Source organism: Panthera pardus, unplaced genomic scaffold (genome assembly GCF_024362965.1).
Source record: "Panthera pardus isolate Hobbes unplaced genomic scaffold, ASM2436296v1 HiC_scaffold_15, whole genome shotgun sequence".
In the NCBI taxonomy this organism is placed as follows: domain Eukaryota; kingdom Metazoa; phylum Chordata; class Mammalia; order Carnivora; family Felidae; genus Panthera; species Panthera pardus.
Window position 1 is genome coordinate 67,619,350 of NW_026526710.1, and position 20,686 is coordinate 67,640,035.

General features: G+C 41.2%; 1 protein-coding gene across 1 annotated transcript in view; it reads right to left on the reverse strand.

Annotated features, from left to right (window-relative positions):
* The window catches only part of MBD2 (methyl-CpG binding domain protein 2), a 65,910-nt gene that overhangs the window by 2,419 nt on the left and 42,805 nt on the right, over nt 1–20,686 (reverse strand). Inside the window, exons 4-6 of the mRNA XM_019464022.2 lie at nt 8,338–8,428; nt 6,849–7,026; nt 2,047–2,185 (exon numbers count right to left, since the gene is read on the reverse strand). Coding sequence (XP_019319567.1) covers nt 2,059–2,185; nt 6,849–7,026; nt 8,338–8,428 — 396 coding nt within the window. The 3' untranslated portion in view covers nt 2,047–2,058. The remainder of the gene's footprint in view (nt 1–2,046; nt 2,186–6,848; nt 7,027–8,337; nt 8,429–20,686) is intronic.

Sequence of the window (20,686 nt, forward strand, 5' to 3'; positions counted from 1 at the left end):
GATTCAATACCAACATGGCGTCTTCCTGTCCTCAATAAGGGAGAAAAAAAAAAAGACTTAAAATAGCACTGAACTGGATTCCCATGGTTCTGTGTGTTCAGGAAACTGTCACCAAATGGAGATGCTATCACTGAATACACAATGTGAGGCACTATAATTATTACACGATTTCTGTATCACCGTGGCATGAGCCACTGCCTGGGTTACGGCAAAGGCACCGATGGGAAGGGAAGGTTGTGTGAACCATTGACTCAGCGTCCCTGCACACAATACCCTGTCTGTGCCTGTACCAAACAGGCCTCTGGCCATCCCTCGGCGGCTCAAGTGAAAAACCTGGAGTCGTCCCCATCACTTCCAATCAGTCACCTGGTCAAGCTGATTCTATCTCCAAATACGTCTCAAACGGACCTCTGCTCTTCCTCTTTTTCTCTGCACCCACTGCCAACATTCCTGTGAAGCCACCATCTCTCTCGCTGCCAAGCTACAACAGCCTCCTCGCTGGCCACCCCGCGTCCAGGCTGTCCCTGCTCTAATCCTCTTTTTCACACGGCAGCCAAAAGGAACTTGCACATAAGCACATCTGACCATGTTCCTCAGCCTTCAGTGGATTCCCATTTGCTTTAATGTTAAAGCTGGAAACCCTTAACAACAACCCATCAGCATGACAAGATTCCCCTCCACACATTCTCCCAGTGCTCCCCAGACCTACTGTGAAGGCACCGAATTCTCCTTGCTGTTTCTTTTCATGGGAACACTTTTACCCCGAACTCTGGCCTACTGCTGCTTGCCCTTGAGGCTCAACATAAATGTCACCTCCTCACAGAGGCTTTGTTGACCCTTCACGCCACATTAGCTCCCCTGCCATCAGCTCCCCCAGTACCTTTGCTTTTCCTTTGTAGCACTGATCACAGTTGGTAATTATGGAATGTGGTGAGCGTCTGGCTAGTACAACTGTATGGCACGTTCCATGAGCAGAGGGACCGTGTGATTGTGGCCACCACTGTGTCTCCAGAACTAGCACCAAAAGCAAGAATGACTAAGCGGGGCCAGGTGTGGGTCCATAGACTGAAAGGGATGGGGGAGGACAGATTCAAAAACATCTAGGAGTTAGAATTCTAACTCACTCTGCTGGTTCTCTCTCTTTCTCTCTCTCTCTCTCTCTCTCTGTCTCCCCACAATGCCTCAGTTTTGGCTTCAAAAGACATAAATAAGTCACTGGCTCATGGGGGACAGAAAGTAAGACAAGGTCTGCCGAAACCAAGCAGGATGGCAGTTGGGAAGCAAGATGCCACATTAACTCCTGGAGCCTGGACCACAGCCACTTAAAGAGAATATATACCCACCAGGACAGAACCTATGACACTCATGTGAGATCACGACAGGGTCAAAGTTTGTATGTTGTAAGGTAAATTACTTATTATCCTTTAAAATGTCCTTCTGAGCCTCTCTGCATCAAGTCTATGCTAGAGAAAACCTACTTTAGGGCCCTAATTTTCAAGAGCGGACAACAGGGGCGCCTGGGTGACTCAGTTCGTTAAGCATCCGACTTCAGCTCAGGTCATGATCTCGTGGTGTGAGTTCCAGCCCCACATCAAGCTCTGTGCTGACAGCTCAGAGCCTGGAGCCTGCTTCAGAGTCTGTTTCCCTCTGTCTCTGCCCCTCCCCTGCTCGCATTCATTCTCCCTCTCCCTCTCCCTCTCTCTCTCGAAAATAAAAAATAAAAAAAAAAGGGAGGGGGGGAACAACAGACCCCAGAAAGATAGTGTGGCGGGGATGACCGCTACCTTCACCACCTGCGACCGCTCTCCTTTCTTCCACCTGGCATTACAAGAGGAGGTTAGACTCCTTGCAAGTGGCTTCAGGGCTGTGAGTGTCTTCACATCATTAGGACAAAAGGGTGATTCTTAAACACAGAAGAGGCCTAACGGCGCCTGCTCACCCCTGCAGGGGAGCGTCTATACTTTGCTGAGGCAGGCCACAAAGGGCAAAAGCAAGAAAATCAACCATCTTCAGGTGCAAGCCCCTCCCTCTCTGCTCTCCGTTTACCTGATCATATTCTTAGGCTTCATCTCCACTGTCCATTTCGATATCCATTTCTTCCGTATCAGCAGCTCGTGACAAGATGTCTGCCATCAGTGCTTCTTCCAATTTTTTGCGTACTTGTTGTACTCGCTCTTCCTGTTTCCTTTAAAAAAAAAAAAAAAGTAAAATTGCACTGATGATCTGGCAAGTACTGGAACCATGCAGCTGCTACTACAGTTTATGTTTAGTTTATCAAAATCACGAAAACTCCCGACAGTACATTTCCTTCTCCTTAACTTTGCAAAACTTTCTCCTACACCCACAAAGCCAAATTGCACAGGAGGCGGGCCTTGCCAAAAAGAGGAAACTTCAGACAGGCAGGTATCCCACATCTCGCTGAGAATTCCTGGCAGGAGTGGATTTATTGCAGTGACCTCTTCTTCAATTTCAAAACTTTCAAGTATGTGAAGATTTGGGGCTGTTGCTATAAGGGAGATTAGAAATAACTTGAAAGCAGGGATAAAAGAAAAGTTATATGGGAAATAAAGAAGGGGAAGAGATTTGTTCAACAAAGCACAGAGGAAGATGGAGGAAATGGGGGCACGATGGAGTGGCGCAGTCTGTCTTTGTTAGGGGCCAGCCCGTCGGAGCTCTTCCCTGGGTTCCCAGTCCTAGCGACAGCAGGCCATCACAAAGAAGCCAAGACCAAGGAGAAAAGCCGAACAGCATCTCAACTGAGATGAGCTGAGAGGTTAAGACCATGCCGCAAGTTTCTCTGTGTCTTGGGGATTGCAGTGGGACCTCAAAAGTGAAAGTTAATAGCGCCAAGTCATAAAAAGAGGTTCTGAACCATTAGGTGGGAAACAAAGCCCGGGAAGAAAGTCTACTGGTATGTACTTTGCGTCTAGAAGTCAGACTAAATTTCAGAGTAGCTCCGTGACAGTGCAAGAGAGGGATTCCTAAAACAGCTCTCCTGAGCAAAGACGGTAAGTAGCAATTCACATCCAGAACCCAGCGAAGAGGCCACGGCTGCAGAGAGGAAGGGGAACCCTAGGAAGGAAGAGGTTCAGGAAACCCAAGACAGGGAAAGAAGTAGAGCCACAAGTGGAGTGCTGGCCTTGACTCGAGAGCGGGACAAATTGCGTCTTGAGGCCAGAGGAAAGCTGGTTAGGACAGATGTAGACTGGGACATGGAACAGTTCAGTGACAAGTAAGAGACACGACAAGCAATACTGAGGGCTCTACAGTGGGGGCTGGGGGGGGGGGGTGATTTTTCTCTGTCGATATTGAGGAAAACGAAGTGCAGCACTGCCTCAAACCTGGGCAAGTGGTGGGGTGACATTCTGGAAGAGCACGTGAAGCTTCCCTGAGGACGTGCCTCTTGCGTCCTCAGCTAGGTGTAAAGCTGCATGTGCTGTGCTGTATCCCAGCCTGCACGTTTCTTGATCTCCTGAGACTGTATCCCAAGTGAGAAGCTAACATAAAACTCTACAGCCACAAAAACTTTAGATGTCCTCTTTACTGCAGTCAAAAAAACAGCACAGAGTTAAAAGGTACAGCCTTCCACTTTATACATGAATTTTCACAAAGAGGAAGGCTGTCACTGAGTTAGCCTCTGCCATGTTAAGAAACTGGAGTTGAACAGATTTTCATGTAGTTGGAGCAGGGTCAAGAAGAAACATTGTTTATTTCTTACATAGTCAGTCTCGCCTTGGGCTCCCTGACTCAAGGTTTATGACAAATGGCATATCAGTCTCATCGGCAATCTCTCACTCCTAGTAACTGAGTATGAGAATCTGCACAAGTGCCCCAGAGTAATCCCATTAGGAAGAAAACAGAGCAAATCTAATGTTTGCCATCGATTCTTTTGTCTTGAGCGTTCCTTCCCATACTTATGTAAGCTGAAATAAAGCATCTGCATCTGCCCATGGTGGTAGGCAGAATTGCAACAGTCCCTGCCCCTGGAGAGACTCCCCTTCAGGGAGTTCCCTCCCCTTCAGGGAAGGCAGAACGTGTGAATGGGCTGGGATGTCCCTCCGTGATTAGGCTACTGATTAATGAGACCTTGAGTTAATCAAAAGAGATTATCCCAGAGGGCCTGACCTCATAAGAACTCTTAGAAGAGGCTGCGCCCTTTCTGAAAGAAGTTGGGAGAGAAAATGTGGAGGGAACCTCAGGGCAAGGAACTGTGAATAGCCTCACCCCACATCCAACAAGACACCAGGGGCCCCAGTCCTACAACTACAAGAAAATGGATTCTGCAAAAATCACAGGACCTTGAAAGAGGATCTTAGAAGGGAATGCAGTGCAACTGACACTTTGGTTTCCGCCCTGAAAGACCCTGGGCAGAGAATCGACTTGTGTATCAGGCCCAGGCCTCCGGCCTACAGAACTGTGAGCTATAAATGGGTGGTGTTTTAGGCTGCTAAGTTTGTGAGGACTTGTTACTTATATTAAAATAACATCCAAGGATTAAAATGTTATCGAATATGCTGAAAAAAATATATACTTAATGTTTAGATCTTTAAATTTTTTTTTAAGGTTTATTCATTTCTCAGAGACAGAGAGACAGAGCATGAGCGGGGGAGGGGCAGAGAGGGGGAGAGACACAGAATCCGAAGCAGGCTCCAGGCTCTGAGCTGTCTGCACAGAGCCTGATGCGGGGCTCGAACTCATGGACTGCGAGATCATGACCTGAGCCGAAGTCGGACGCTTAACCGACTGAGCCAACCAGGTGCCCCAATGTTTAGATCTTTAACTGAAGGTCTAATATAAACAGAATATTGGCAGGGCACCGGGACAGCTCAGTTGGTTGAGTGTCTTGACTTCGGATCAGGTCATGATCTCACAGTTTGTGAGTTCCAGCCCCATATCGGCTCATTCCTGTCAGTGCGGAGCCTGCTTCAGATCTGTCTCCACCCACTCTCTGCCCCTCCCACCCCCCTCAAAAAAAAAAAAAAAAAGCATTAAAAACAATTAAACAGAATATTGGCTGCACAATTAGAGAAAGGGTAATAATTCCATTTGCAATAATTTTGAACCTGTATTAATTCAACAAGAAATGTGTGCATAATAATTTCTGCTATGACAATTAAATCAAATGGATAATTTGTTAAACAAGTTTACCCTAAAAGGAAATCATGGAGATCTGGCTTTGAGATAGTCTGCTCTACTATCAAAAGATCTGCTGTTGAAGGCATCAGCATTCCCATGACATCACCCAGAGGCCCTCAGTCTACGCCCACAGTGACCTGGCAGAATCCCTACTGATTTACCCGGTATTCATTCCAAGACAGGTAAGAACCTGTCTCCCGGGTAATTTCCTTCCTCAAGGGTAAGAATAATCCAAAGGGCAAGTCACTTCCTCCTCTTGAATTACATTTTGTTTTTCTTAAAAAATAAAGCTGATCAGGGTTGCCTGGGTGGCTCAGTCAGTTAAGCGGCGACTTCGGCTCAGGTCATGATCTCACAGTCCGTGAGTTCGAGCCCCACGTCGGGCTCTGTGCTGACAGCTCAGAGCCTGGAGCCTGTTTCAGATTCTGTGTCTCCCTCTCTCTGACCCTCCCCTGTTCATGCTCTGTCTCTCTCTGTCTCAAAAATAAATAAATGTTAAAAAAAAAATTAAAAAAAAAAAATAAAGCTGATCAATTAAATTCCATGCAATCAATGCATGTGAATGCAACTTTGAGTCATTTTACATCTTTGCAAAAGGAACTACTTTAAAACCTAGCAAGTGCTTTACAATTACAAACCTAGGTAGACTCACGCATTTAAAAACATTTTCATGCCACCTTTTCATGGATTTAGAAAAAAAATACAAATATAAACATTTTAAAATTCTATGATTCAAAACTGCCATCTGCTGGTTTTGTCTAGGAATAATACTCTAATAAAACTTTCTGATTTAACATTCAGAGGATAGAAATGGTGAAAGATATGCATTGTCCTATTTTTAAAGAAAATACAGTGCACTACAATCTTATTATAAGGCAAAGATATTCCAGTTCATAAATCCCATATCACAATTTCTTTCTGCTCTGAATATCTGGAATAGTTTGCTTCTTTTGAGCAATGGTTTGCTCATACATTCTGGGCATTATCAATCTGAATTGTACATTTTCTTTTCACTATTTGCTGCTAAAAACTAACTTGTGGAGCAGTCCTGGAGTAAAAGAGGTTAAGAAATGAAGCTCGTGTCCTCTCTTTACCCCTGGCTCTGTTTTACCACTTTATGCTTTACCCTTTGCTTGATATTTGCCATTTGCTTCTCACCGAGCGTGTGTGTGTGTGTGTGTGTGTGTGTGTGTGTGTGTGGCCACCTTAAATCTTTACCTGAAACAAGATGAAGCAGAAATGAATAAATCTCTAAACTAAGCCTAAGAGAGTAAACAGAATCAAGATAAGCAAACTGACCTTTGAAAGCACAAGTCAGCTTAAAGCAGCATGGTTACAATTTGTTTTAAAGAAGACACTGGTTTGCAGACAAACCAGTGCAAAAAGCAATCACAAAAGGCATCACTGAATGAAAGGGGTTCTTTACAGCAGAAAGGCAGAACCCCAAAATGCAAAAGATACTGCAGTAACAATGTGTAGAGAGTACAACTGATGTGTCCTTCAGACATGACCGTGATGATACTTCGAGCTTTTTTCAAGCATGTATTTGTTTTAAATGTCCTATATCACCTTCCATTAGTTTCACAAAAGAGTTATTAAAAAAAAAAAAAAGTGTAACTTTCTGATCGATTCGTCACTTAACCAGATGTGCCACAGAAACTAGGAGGCAGTATAAAGATTATCAAATAGGAGTTATATTATAACTGCCTTACCTAATGTCTTCATCTGTGACAATGAAAGCCTTGCAGAGGGGTTGAGATGTGTTCAGCCAAACAGCGGGGTTCTTTTCCACAGCAGGGGAGACCTGCCCTGTGATTGGCGCAGAGCTTGTGTGCAAAGCGCTGGCAACAGCAGATAAAAGGGTCTCGTCATTACTACCTGGACCAACTCCTGCGATCAGAAATACATACTGGTTAAAGGGACTTCCAGATGTGCTAAGCAAATCTTACGTAACCTAAAACAACTGACATTTTTATGCTTGTTTGGGATCATATATTTAAAAGGATGATATCGTATCTACTGAACAGTTATCATATACCAGAGAATTAACATTCCAAAAAAAAAAAGTAACAAAATGGTTGAGCATTTTAATAAAATTTTAACACAACTTCAAAACACATTCTCCAAGGTACTAAACTGTTTAAAGTTGGCTACGTTTCTTCAAGCAGGGTCAATTATTTTAATGAGCTAAATCCCTTCTAAAGTCACATCATATTTGAGTTTCCCTATTAATGCATCCCTCGAGTCCTACAATAGTTACTCCTGTAGGTTTCAATATTGATTTCTGGCAATATCTCAACACTTTCCTTTTGTTTGGGACTTCACAGGAAAAGCCAACGCAAGCATGCTGTACCTGCAGCTCTCACATCCTTTTCAAATACCTCACAAAATATCCAAGTTAACCAATTAATAACCAATAATAACCAATTAATATTAACCAATTAATAATTCCACACCGTGACTACCTACACTACCTACACCGTGACTGGCACCAGGACCGCATTTAAATGCACTGCCTGAAGTCCTAAACTTATGAAACCAGTGAAAGCAATAATTTCCAAGAAAAGAGAGGGATGCGATAATGTTCTAGCCATGAATTATGACAATTTTTGAGCAACCCACACTAGATCAACATTTGGAAGCTGAAGTTCTAGTACTTGAAAAATAACGCTCCTCTGGAATGGAACTAACATGGGATATGACAGGCACACTAGTTAACTGATTTCTATACCCCGCAGACCCCACTTGCTGCTGTTACTGGGCCAAAGTGCCTCAGTTCCCACTGCTACATGCAGCAGCAGTCTGTGCAGGGAGAGACAGAAGAGTTATTAGCTGTTCTTCTGATAAGAGGAAGAGTGAAAGAGCAAGCATTGAAGCCAGATGCTGCTTTGAGCAGGAAGCCTGAGAAATTCTGCCACTCGGCTGCATTTGGTTCTAAAAGCAGCACATGGGTCGATTTATACGGTGAACCTAACCTAAAGCCAAAATTTTTACACAGAAAAAAATCGGAAACATCCCTGCAACACACAAGCTCTTCAAGTACATTCTCCCTGGGTTTACACCAACACAAGAGGGACATCATCCAGAAAGGCACACAATCCCCCAAAGTAAAGACCCTGTCTCAATCATTTCTGACTCCCATAGCATCTAACACAGAGCCTGGCACATAGTAGGTACTGCTCAACTGAATTTGGATAATACCTTGAAGACCTTTAGGTAGTTCCATGGTTTTTATAATTTGTTCTGTTACATCTGATGCACTAAGTCCTTGTAGCCTCTTCTCCCAGAAAAGCTGTAAGGCAAAACATCACTGTTAATAGACATTCTTGGACCAAGAAAGTAGCGCATCGATGCCGCTGAATGATGAAACTGAAATCATTTCAAGAGTTTCCTAATTTCCCCACTTTTGTCCTTACATGTACTAAATGATATTCCAAATATGAATTATTTCAACATGTCATAATTCTTTAAAATGATATTAATCAAAATTTTCTTATTTATGCAATCTATTCACTTTTTACAGTATTATAGATTTTTATATGCTATATATTATATATAGTACTTCATAAGGTAACTTCCAAAGAATGTAACTTGAATTATTAAAGATTTCATTTGGTATGAAAATTTAATGTTATAATTTATCAGGGAAAGAAAACAAATTATATTATAAATACCCCTTTATTCAGTATCATTAGGGGAAGAGCTCCTCCACCTGTGTGATTCTTCCCCAAAACTGAAGTTTAGTATTTAAGGGGTCAAGAGCCAGTTTTTATGAAAACTTTTCTAAAATGTTTTGTATACTTCCTTGCTTTTTGAGCAGGGTGTCACGTTCATGGGTGACTTTCTCTCTGTTGCAGAGAGCCCAGATCACCTGAGTCACTTAGTGGCCCCATGCCATCATTCTGGACATGAGTCAGCACACTGAAGGCTCCTCATACTCTATGGGGCCACTGAGGTATGCAATTGCTTATTCAAACACTAAATGGTCCAAGACAGTTCTGCTGTTTGGTTTTCATATCCTTTCTGTACTTCATTTTCTCTGCTAGTTAGCTATTACTTCTCAATAATGTCATTCATTTGTTCAACATGTATTTACTGAGCTCCAACTACGTGCTGCCCCGTGGATGCGTCAGTAGATGAGATACACTGGGTCTCTGTCCTCAAGACTTATCTCTTTTCTAGTCTGTTTCTTATTCACTGTAGCCAAAAAAAAACAAAACAAAACAAAACAAAAAACAAAACAAAACAAAAAACAGATAAAGAAATTCCTTAGTCTGTATATTTGTCTTTAATCCCAGATACCTGGGGCTTGTCAAAAGTAGGTACTGAAAAAACACTGGTACTAAAAAAAATATTGAATGCCTGACTATGGGAATAAAGGACTCAGAATGAGGATCCTGAGGGGCACACAAACCCAAGTTGAAACCCCAGTTCTAGATGTCTAAACCTTCAACTGCCTCTTCTGTAAAACGTGACAGTAATGAGAACCATGTAAGATTAATGTGGGGATTAAACAGGGCAATGTATGTAAAGTACCTGTCATGGGGCGTCGGCACAAGGTTTATCATATTTACTTTTAGCAAATTTTGACCACTCTGAGGGCTTATATTCTGACTTCTAGATATATGAGAAGTATCAGGTAACTGCCCTCCAGACAAATGCAAGATACAATAAAAATCTCTTTGTGGCAGAAGAGTTATACGCTGGATCTCTAATAACCTCACTGCTAGCACCAAGAGTAACTGCAATAGAATGCTTCACTCTCCTCTGAAGACGGCTGGTATAAGGTAACAACTCCTTACATCTCCCTAGAAATTATGTCATCAGCAGAATATGTGGTCAACGTATATGAGGACATGAATGCATTAATTATCATGGGTGAAAAATAGTTAGGTGAAGGTAATAATTGATAAATGTGATAAATGTCCCAAAAAAAACCCCACCTGCTATTCTCTTTTTGTGGGAAATAATATTATCTATGCATTGATTATCACAACTATGGGAAGAAAAAAAAAAAACACAAGGAAAACAAAAGCCAGTCAATTCCTAATGAAAAAGGAAAAGTATTCAGAGGAATCAATGAGTATGATGTTAGCAAGCACCTTTAAAATAAAATAACTTAATTTGCAAAATAAATCAACACTACCAAAAAACAAAGTATAGATATTATGTACAGATATGATTACTAATATTTTACATACTAACATTTTACATAAAATTCCATTGCTAGATATCAAAAGTTCAATTTTTTTACATTCTATAATTTTTAATTCTTAATTTTTAAATTCCTATTAACTGAAAGGAAAACGATATAAAATTGAGAAAGGAAAGTCTTGCAAAATAAACCTTGGACTGAGAAACGAAGTGTATGGATCTGGATTACAAGTCCTGGTATCACCACATGCCATCTCACAGCCCTCAACTAAGTCTGAAGTTGAATACGATATGCACCGATGACCTCTGTATAAATGAAACGCTTATGCCATGAAAATGGAGGCACATGGATTTACGTAGGTGGATGTGTGTAGGTGACTGTGTATTTCTGCCCCCACTCGCGCTCCCCAGAGGAGGTGGGGGATATGGGAGAAGGAAAAAAAGGCTGGTTTGATAAAACAAAACATACACTGGGTGTAGGTCACCACTGCCCTGCGCTCCATCCTTTCCACCACTCATTCAACACTATCAGCTCACCTAATTTTTGAGAGAACTGAAACAGTCTTCATGAGATAAATGTCTGTTTACAAATCTGTATGTTCCTGGGGCGCCTAGGTGGCTCAATCGGTTGAGCAACCGACTTCGGCTCAGGTCATGATATCACAGTTTGTGGGTTCGAGCCCCGCATCAGGCTCTGTGGTGACAGCTCAGTGCCTGGAGCCTGCTTCTGATTCTGTGTCTCCCTCTCTCTATGCCCCTCCCCCACTCATGCTCTGTCTCTCTCTGTCTCAGAAATAAACAAACATTAAAATAAAAAAACTTACAAATCTTTATGTTCCTAACTCATGTTCCCTACATTAATTTTCTCAGGCCCCTACCTGTTTTGTTTGTTTGTTTTAGGGTTGGGAACTTCTTTACATTTGAAAATATTTCTTCAAATGACATAGGCATCATGCTAAGTCAAAGAAGCTAGTCATTTACATGCTGTGTGATTCAATTTATAGGACATTCTGAGGAAAAAAAACCTATAGGGAGGTTGCCAGGGATTAGGGGTGGAGGGAGGGTCTGACTACAAAGGGTCAGCACAAGGGAATTCTTTGGGTACTGGAATTGTACCCTCTGTTTTTATCCAGCTGCTAGAATTACCACTTTCTTTACTTTTCAAGCCAGTTCCTCAAGGAATGACTGATACGTACTACCTCCATCCCCCATTTCCACTTGACTACCCCCATCCCATTCCCCATGAATTTTCACCAGATTTAGTCTTGGAGGCAGTCAGCTCCTGTCACCAAATTCAACGACCTCTTCTCTTTCTCTCTGGTCATTTTATAACCCTGCATATGCTGTGGAGAGGTACAGCGAACGGAGAAATCTTCCTCTGCCTAACTTTAAAATTTTCTGATCTGCTCATTTATGAATGCTATGTTTTCATGAGGTGACAAATTGTGGCCATCTGGAGTTCTTATTACATTACTTCTCCAGCTATTAGAAGGCTAAAGGCAAAAACAATGAAATGATGAGTCTCCTTAAATGTGTAAGGAGTCTCCCTCTGTGACAGCGATCCCGTCTCTTCCACCACACCTTCATAAGCACTATTGCTTTCATGAATCCTAACCTACCCACTGAAAATCTGATGTCACCTGCCAAATCAATGCTATTCTCAGTGTAACCTTGTTGCCTGAGGCCAAATAATCAATGTAATACTTTTAAGGAGCAGTGATTTAATATTTGGAGAAACTCCCAAAATGTGCTATCACCCTCAGTTATTATATCCCTTTCTAAGTCCCCACTACTTAGACCCTCCAGGTGCCTCTAACACCTTTTCTTTATCACCCTCCAGCATATAAGAAAACTGGAGAGAGCCCATGTGTGCATGATGTCATATGGCCAACAGTCTGGGCAATGCCTGATCCAGTAGACTGGCCGATGGAGAAGCGAGGCTGGGGATTAAAAGTCATCTAAAACCACAAAAGTGTCTAAAATGTCAGCAACAGGGGCAGTGCAGCTTTGGAGGAACTCCCTCCCCGGAAAATGGAGTTCACGTCCACAGCTTTGTTCCTCACATGAAGATGCATGTAATTCTATCTTGGAGTCCCAGGGGACAAACAGGATCATGTTATGAAAGCTGTTCCTTTAGTGAGATGATCGAATCTGTTTTCTGGAAGTAAACCAACCCAGAATACAACTGCAGCATTTTCTTTTCTTAACTGCTGTGGATTTAACTGGGACTTTGGGAAATTTGTTCAACTGGCCTTACAGAGGATATCCAAAAGAGAGGATGAGGAAGAAACTGGGATAGCAAAGCAGCTCCCCACAACCACACACAAACACACCATCCCTATTCTGATGCAGTAGGAACTCAGGCTAGTCATGTTTATTAGTACTGTCCTCTATCACCCTGAACTTGATCATGTGTACAATGAAGGAATCTGTGCTCTTCTGGGGAAGTCAGAACAAGACGGTTTACCAGAAAAAAGTAATTAGAGGATCTCTCCAGATTCAACAAATATTCTTTTAGTGCCCATTATACACAAAGTATTTTGTCAGGTACTGAGGATAGTTATTAGGATAACTGGTAATCACTGCCCTCCAGGAGCTTACTGCTTGTTGGGAAACGAGCAAAACTCTACAAGATAGACTGTGATACCCGCAACAAAGAAGATACGAAATGAACTTCAATTTGGGAGAATCCAGGAAGGCTTTTAGAAAGAGGTAGCTCTTGATTTAAAAAAAAGAAAAAAATGTGTAAGAATTCTACACAGGAGGAAAGACTACTCCAAACAAGGAAATCACTTAAGCAAAGGCAAGGAGGTGAGACAGGGAGTATAGGTCACTATTTCTAAGTGTTCTCATACAGAAGAATAACCAGAGTGGCTTGTTTTAAATCTATATTCCAAGGTCTCAGCCCTAAAGATTGTGTTCAGTAGGTCTGGGGTTATAGGGCTTGCTTGGTTTTCTTTCTTTCTCTCTCCTCTCTCTCTCTTTCCTTTCTTTCTCTCTCTCTCTCTCTCTTTCTTTCTTTCTTTTACAAGTGTCTTAGGTGATTTTGATGCAGGTCCAGGGATCTCAGTTTGAGAAAAGCTGGTTTGGTCTGTGTTGAAAGAATGGTGGTACACACATAACGCTGGTGTATACTGACCACCAAGATCTCCGAGTTTTATTCCTGATTATACCAGAAAGTAAAAAATATATTATTCTATTCTGTTCTTGCGGAGGACTGGAGGAAGATATTTGCCTTCCTCTTTTCCATTGTAGGAAGACATGTGTCAACGTATATTTAAGAGTATACCAAATTGTTCAGGTGTAAATAGGGAAAGGGCTGACCTAAAGTTCTTTTGGTGCCCAGTCATATTCCCTTGGTGGAATAAGAGGAGGAGAAAGAGGACAACTACCACTTATCCACCAAGCCCTTTCCACAGGCCTGGCACTGCGCTCAGTGCTTTATGTGCAGAAATCCTATGAATCTTTCCTACAGCATTTTGAAGAAGACATTATGAGTCCCATGTACAGTCACTTACCAAAAGTTATGTAACTAGTCAGTGGTGCAGTTGGAACTGAAACTCAAGTCACGATGATTAAACAGCCCTGATCTTAACAATAAAAGCTCTGGAAGAGCATTTCCATACTTGGCTCTGTGTTAGATCATAAGGTAACAGGCCTCAGACCCTTCCATTCATGAAATCAAAGGCTGACAAAAGTTCAATACGTATGAAGAGACATATCAAGTTGCTCTTAGTTCATCTGCCTGTTAAGTCATACTGGGTAAGTCATCAATTGCAGGCAATCTGTGCTGATGCCTGCCCCCTCCTCATGCAGAATTAAGAGGCCCACACTTGTACTAGATTTAGACTAAAGCCAGCATAGGGTTTTAAGAAGATATCAAATCAGGGGCGCCTGGGTGGCGCAGTCGGTTAAGCGTCCGACTTCAGCCAGGTCACGATCTCGCGGTCCGTGAGTTCGAGCCCCGCGTCAGGCTCTGGGCTGATGGCTCGGAGCCTGGAGCCTGTTTCCGGTTCTGTGTCTCCCTCTCTCTCTGCCCCTCCCCCGTTCATGCTCTGTCTCTCTCTGTCCCAAAAATAAATAAAAAAAAAAAAAAAAAAAAAAAAAAAAACGTTGAGAAGAAGATATCAAATCATAATTCAGTGTAGCTTATATGATAAAAACCAAAGAATTGATATAATATATATTCTCTGAAAATGAGCTTTCTTAGAATTAATTGCAAGTATCAACCCCATTGAATATCAAATTTTTATTTGGTAAATAGAAATTAAAGTCTGAGAACCCCTACTCCAAGAAAACATTTTCAGGTAAATCCCACTAACAATAGAGTGGTAACAGGTATTTCATAAAACAGGAGAGAGGGTGTGATTTACTATAAGCATACATAACAGAAGGCTTTTGAATTTTTTCTATAAGAACACTGTTTTAGGTTCATTATATTAATATCTATTTCTCATGAAACACTGAAAAGCATGTAGATCAAATATACCACTATTATTTTCATCCACCACTGTATTTAATTTGACAAACACTGATGTGTCTGTGTCGTGTTCATAAAAAATTCACTGACAAAAAGAAATCGAACTTCTATTTATACTCATAACATCAACTTGACAACTTGACAGTCGAGTCAGAGGGCAGAAGATTTAACTTCTGAGTAGCAGAGTGAATGTCAGTGGGCTTATGTTCAAACCCTTGCTTTGTCATTTACTAGCTTTCCAAAGTTAAACCACTCAACCTGTCTCAGTATCAGTTTCCAACTCTATGGAAAAGGACAATAAAAAACAATCTCAAAGGGTTATAGAAACTAAATGAGGAGGTTTCACAAACACCTGAACGTGCTAGTACAGAGCAAGTATCATTTTCCCACATTTTTCCCACAAGTCTTTCAGCACACTGATCATACATACAGTGGCATTCAATAAGCAGTTGGTCATCTTATTACAATTAACAAATATAAACAGATCAGAAATTAATCAACTCTGAAAGGTGAGTATTCATACATGAACACTGAGCACTTGCACATGAATCTGCCCTTCCCTCCCAGATTTTCAGCTGGGGTTTTCTTGCTACAAAAATCTTAAAACTCCTCCTTTTCCTCTTTTCATCCAAGCCCGATTGCCTCTCACTTAGACCAAAGCTGGTTGGGAGAGCTCTGGTGAGCCAGACCAGCCACATTATTTGCAGGACCCAGTACAAAATGAAACTCTGAGGTCCCTTGTATTAAGGGACCTTAATGTACAAAAAGTATTAAGAATTTCACGATAGCAACAAGGCTAAACCCATGCAGTACAAAAGAGCCTTCCCTTAACCTCTTGTTAAAATAACCCAAGGATCTTTCATCCCTCCTGCCACTCCTCATTTGGAGGACCATGAAAGGATCACTGCCAAGGTTCCTCCCAGTTGAGCAGTAGGAGTGAAGAAGGAGGGAAGCCCAGGCAGTGAAGAAACCACATTGGGGAAGAACGGACAGAGCCTCGAGAAGGATCACAATTTTGTTCTATTTAAAGTCCAGCAAATAACATGGGTAGCTTTTAATTAAGATTTCCTGAAACTGTAATTTTCTTGTTATTTTTACTCCATCTATTTCCATGTTGTGATGATACTAAAGCCCTTAGAAAAACCTCAAAAGGTCTCTGAGCTTATTTCAAGAATAGAAGGTAGAAGAGAATCAGGGAACCCAGACTACATTTCTGTCCTGCCATTAAGCAAGAAGAGAAAGGGGGGGGGGGGGGGGGGGACTTGAAGCAGGAACAATGGTTTAAAGTAGTGTCTCAATCTTGGCCGTATTAACATTTTGGGTTGGATAATTCTTTGTTGTGGATGTTCAACAGCATCCCTGGCCTATATCTGCTATATACCGGCAGCACAACCCCAGCTGTAACAACCAAATGTGTCTCTACACATTGCCAAATTTCCCTGAGTACGGGGAGGTGGGGAGGTGGGGAGGCGGGGGGAGGGGAGACGGTACAAAACCGGATCTGGTTGAGAACCTCTAGTCCAGACATAGACAAGGAGGGCAGGGTGGGAGGCTTACAATGCGAGGGGCCCAAACCTCCTAGCTGCACAGAAAGAAGAGCCCTCCAGTGGCACATGCTATGACTGCAGTCAGCTCCTTTCTCAACTTCCAAGAGTCCCAGCTTCTCACTCCTGGACCTTGTAAGAACCACCCTACATGGCCTAGAGCTTGGTGCTTCTTTTGTCACTGCCAGATGAGGGTGCGAGTAAGATAAAGCAGAAGTGGGAGAAACCTTTCTTAAGAGGTGAAATTTAAGGCTCTTCAAGATAGAAGCATGGTTATAAACAGTGATTATTTTTAATAATTCAGACACACCTAAGATTAAATGGTCTTTATAGGCTGGTCTGGGATGTTAGAACCATTTAGAATACATGATTTCTGCTGGACGATGTTAGAGTTCCAAACAACCGAAACATGACACTTTACATCCCAACTCGTAAGTTAGATAGAGTCTGCCCGTACAGATTTTAGAAGTTCTCTGCTATTACCAAAGGATAAGAGACCATATGCACGTGCAACTCTGCCACTGACTACAGAGAAAGGCACATCTCTGTTCAGAATGATTTTTGGTATTCAAGTATAGACAAAGCAACAAAACAGAATGAAAGGTTGATCTTGACCATGTTAATTTCCATAAGATCTTTATGGGTAGCTATAGGTAGGGCCTGGGCAATTCTAAACTAAAAGCCATCTCCCCACAATGAGCCACACAAAAACTTATAACTGATTTTAGCCCTCACATACTGTTTCAAAATGCATCCTCCCTTAACTTTTGAAATTGTATATCCACTAAAAAAATAAACAAATTGATTATATAGAAACACACTGAAATTTCAATAATGAAACTAAGTAAAGTTCAACTAAAACTCCCATATATCTGAACTATTTCTCATTGTGTATTTTAAATATATACCACAAGCTGAACATTAGTTCCCATGCCGAGAAGCTGTAACAGACTCTGTGCCAAGCTTAAGAGCCCTTCCACAGTAGATCCCCTCTGAGCCATTTACCCTCCTTGACTTTTCTCCTGTCTCAGAGGAGTAAGCACCCTGCTACCTTTCTAAGATTATCCCTACACAGGGCTCTTGGTCTTACCTTCTGCCTTCTCCTGACCTTGCCCCATCAATTTGCCCAACTTCTCCTCCCACATTTTCCATTTTCCCTCTTCCTCTCCTTGGGCTTCTTCTGAAGAGACAGATACACTCCAACACTGATAACCTAAAAATGTCCTTGTGCACACTTCTCCCTCAGACCAGCTCCAACTTCCTCTTTCTACTAGGAGGGAAACTTTCCCTCTGATTTCTCCACCTTCCATCCATTCTCTTCCTTCTAGACTCTACTCCTATTTTTATGTTAACAATGACCTGCCCAAGGTCAGTAGCCTTGTAGTTACCAAATCCAATTCCTAATTCAAGCCTCTTTTACCCTGCTTCACTGTTGAATCACTTGCTGCAGAAGACTTACGAAACTCTGCCTTTTATGATGGTTCTCTTTACATTTCTGTATTTTCTATTACTATTAAGCAACAAATTAAAATTTCTAATGGTAATAGTCAAAGAAATAAGACTATGAGCATTTTTTTCATAACAAAAACAAATCTTTAAAGTACATAAATGTGATAGATACACCTTGTAAAGTGTCTGAGGACAAGTGGCGCCTGGGTAGCTCGGTCTGTTAAGTCTCTGACTTCGGCTCAGGGCATGATCTCATGGTTTGTGAGTTTGCATCTGAGAGCCTGGAGCCTTCTTCGGATTCTGTGTCTCCCTTGCTCTCTGCCCCTCCCCCACTTGCGCTGTCTCTCTCTCTCTCTCTCTCACAAGTAAATAAACATTAAAAATAAATAAATAAGTAAAATGTCCGAGGACCAAAGTGCTAATACTTTGTAAAATAGAAGAACCAAAAAAATGACCTTCAACATCTCACCATTTTAAAGAGTGTTAATCTGCAGAATCTTTCTCTCTATCAAGAGCATGATGTTAGACACAGAGTTGGCACTCAAATGTTTTAGGGATGAATTTGTGGCTAAGTAGGAGTACATGGTAACAGAAAGACACTGGTTTGAGAGTTGAATGTTTTAGTCCTGACTCAACTATTAAACAGATGTGCTGTCTTAGGCAAGTCACTTAACCTCTTTGGATGTATTTTCCCTAGTAAAATAGAATTACCAGTAACAGTCTTAACCATCTCAGAAGGTCATCAAAACACTGATGATACATGAGTAAATTCTTTGAAAATATAAAATATTTATTGAATTTTTCATTTTCTAATGTTAGGATTTCATAAATTCAATGAATATTTGATTCACTTTTCTAAGGCTTTTGCTAACTCTAATCAAAGAACAAAGGACCTTGTCATGTATTTGTAGACTAAAGCAAATCCCAGAAAATGTGCACTTTATATTCACTGACTCATGAAAAGCTAAATATGCAAGACACTGGGTTAGGGCTATACAGAAGAATGATGTTTCCTGCCCAGAAGGAATTCACTGGCCAGTTTATAAAGTGCTCTATTTCAAATCAACCCCATATGATATCTGAGTTGTCTAGTTCTGGTCAGCAAAAACAATTTAACTTAAATACCATGGCCTGCAAACATCAAAAGCCAAATCCAAGCTACCTTCTTATTTTGTGAGAGTGGCCCAGGAAGAAAGGGTAAGACCATGACCAGAAAATTACTATGTAAATCAAGGAAAAGCTCGATTCGTGTGGCTGTGTAAAAGATAACCATTTGGGCTCAAGAGGCTGGAAAAATGAAGCAAATAGCAAAACTCAGAGTTGAGGGGGATGCAGGTGTGGTACATCTGCTGTAGCCCCTTGTCCAAATTTTGTCAGGAGTGCTATCGAGCTTACACAAGGTGGGCATGTAATGCTTGTCAAAATATTATGAAGTCTTAGACTACTAAATCTGAAAATTATGAAATGCACAAATTCCTAGAAAAACATATTCTCAAAACTGATACAAGAAGAAATGAAAATGTGAATATTTATCCATGTACCTATCAAATAAATTGAATCTGTAATTTCAAGCTTTCCTATTTAAAAAAAAAAAAAAAAAAAAAAAAAAAAAAAAAAAAAGGCTGAGATGCCTCACAATTAATTCTTCCAAACATATAAAGAAAAGTACCAATTTTATACAAACTCTTCCAGGGAAGGTTAAAAGAAGGATCACCTCCCAGCTTATTTTATAAAGCCAGCAAAACCTTGATACCGAAGACTGAAAAGAAAATTATGAGAAAAGACAAGCCAATCTCTCTAATGAATATAAATGCAAAAAATTCTAACCCACATAACAACAAATCTAAACAGCAATAACAATGATAGTACATCATGACCATATTTAGCTTAATCCAGAAATTCAAGGCTTGTGTAATATTCAAAAAAACCTCAACAGGGGCGCCTGGGTGGCGCAGTCGGTTAAGCGTCCGACTTCAGCCAGGTCACGATCTCGTTGTCCGTGAGTTCGAGCCCCGCGTCAGGCTCTGGGCTGATGGCTCCGAGCCTGGAGCCTGTTTCCGATTCTGTGTCTCCCTCTCTCTCTGCCCCTCCCCCGTTCATGCTCTGTCTCTCTCTGTCCCAAAAATAAATAAAAAACGTTGAAAAAAAATTAAAAAAAAAAAAAAAACCTCAACCAATGCAATCCGCCACATAAACTAATTACTATAATTCATGATATTAACAGAAAAGAATAAAAACCATTTCAGCACTTAACTAGATAGAGAAAAGAATTTGATAAAATTCAATACCCATTTATGAAAGATAGCCTCAGTAAACTAGGAATAGAAGTGAATTTCCTTAATCTGACAAAGGGTATTTACCAAAAACAAACCTACAGCAAGTATACTTAATGGAGAAACATTAAAAACATTCCCTGGTAACACAATGAGACAGGGATACGTGTTATCACTCTTATTCAAGATCATATTGGAAGTCCTAGCCAGTGAAATAAGACAAAAAACAAACAAACAAACAAATGTTTAAGGGTCAGCAGGGAATAAATAAAACTCTCATTTGCAGATGACCATGTTTGTTCATGTACAAAGTTGAAGAGACTCGTTGATTACTTAATAAGTGAATTTAGAAAGATAAATCAGTACAATTTGCAAAATCAGCTTATTTCTACATATTAGCAACAGACAACTAGAAAATTAAAGAAATTAATGTAATCACTTAGAGTAGTATCAAAATACACCAAATATCTAGAAATCATTTAAAAATATGTAAGATCTGGGGCGCCTGGGGAGCTCAGTCGGTTAAGCATCCGACTTCGGCTCAGGTCATGATCTCACAGTTCGTGAGTTCGAGTCCCATGCCGGGCTCTGTGCTGACAGCTCGGAGCCCAGAGACTGCTTAGGATTCTGCGTCTCCCTCTCTCTCTGCC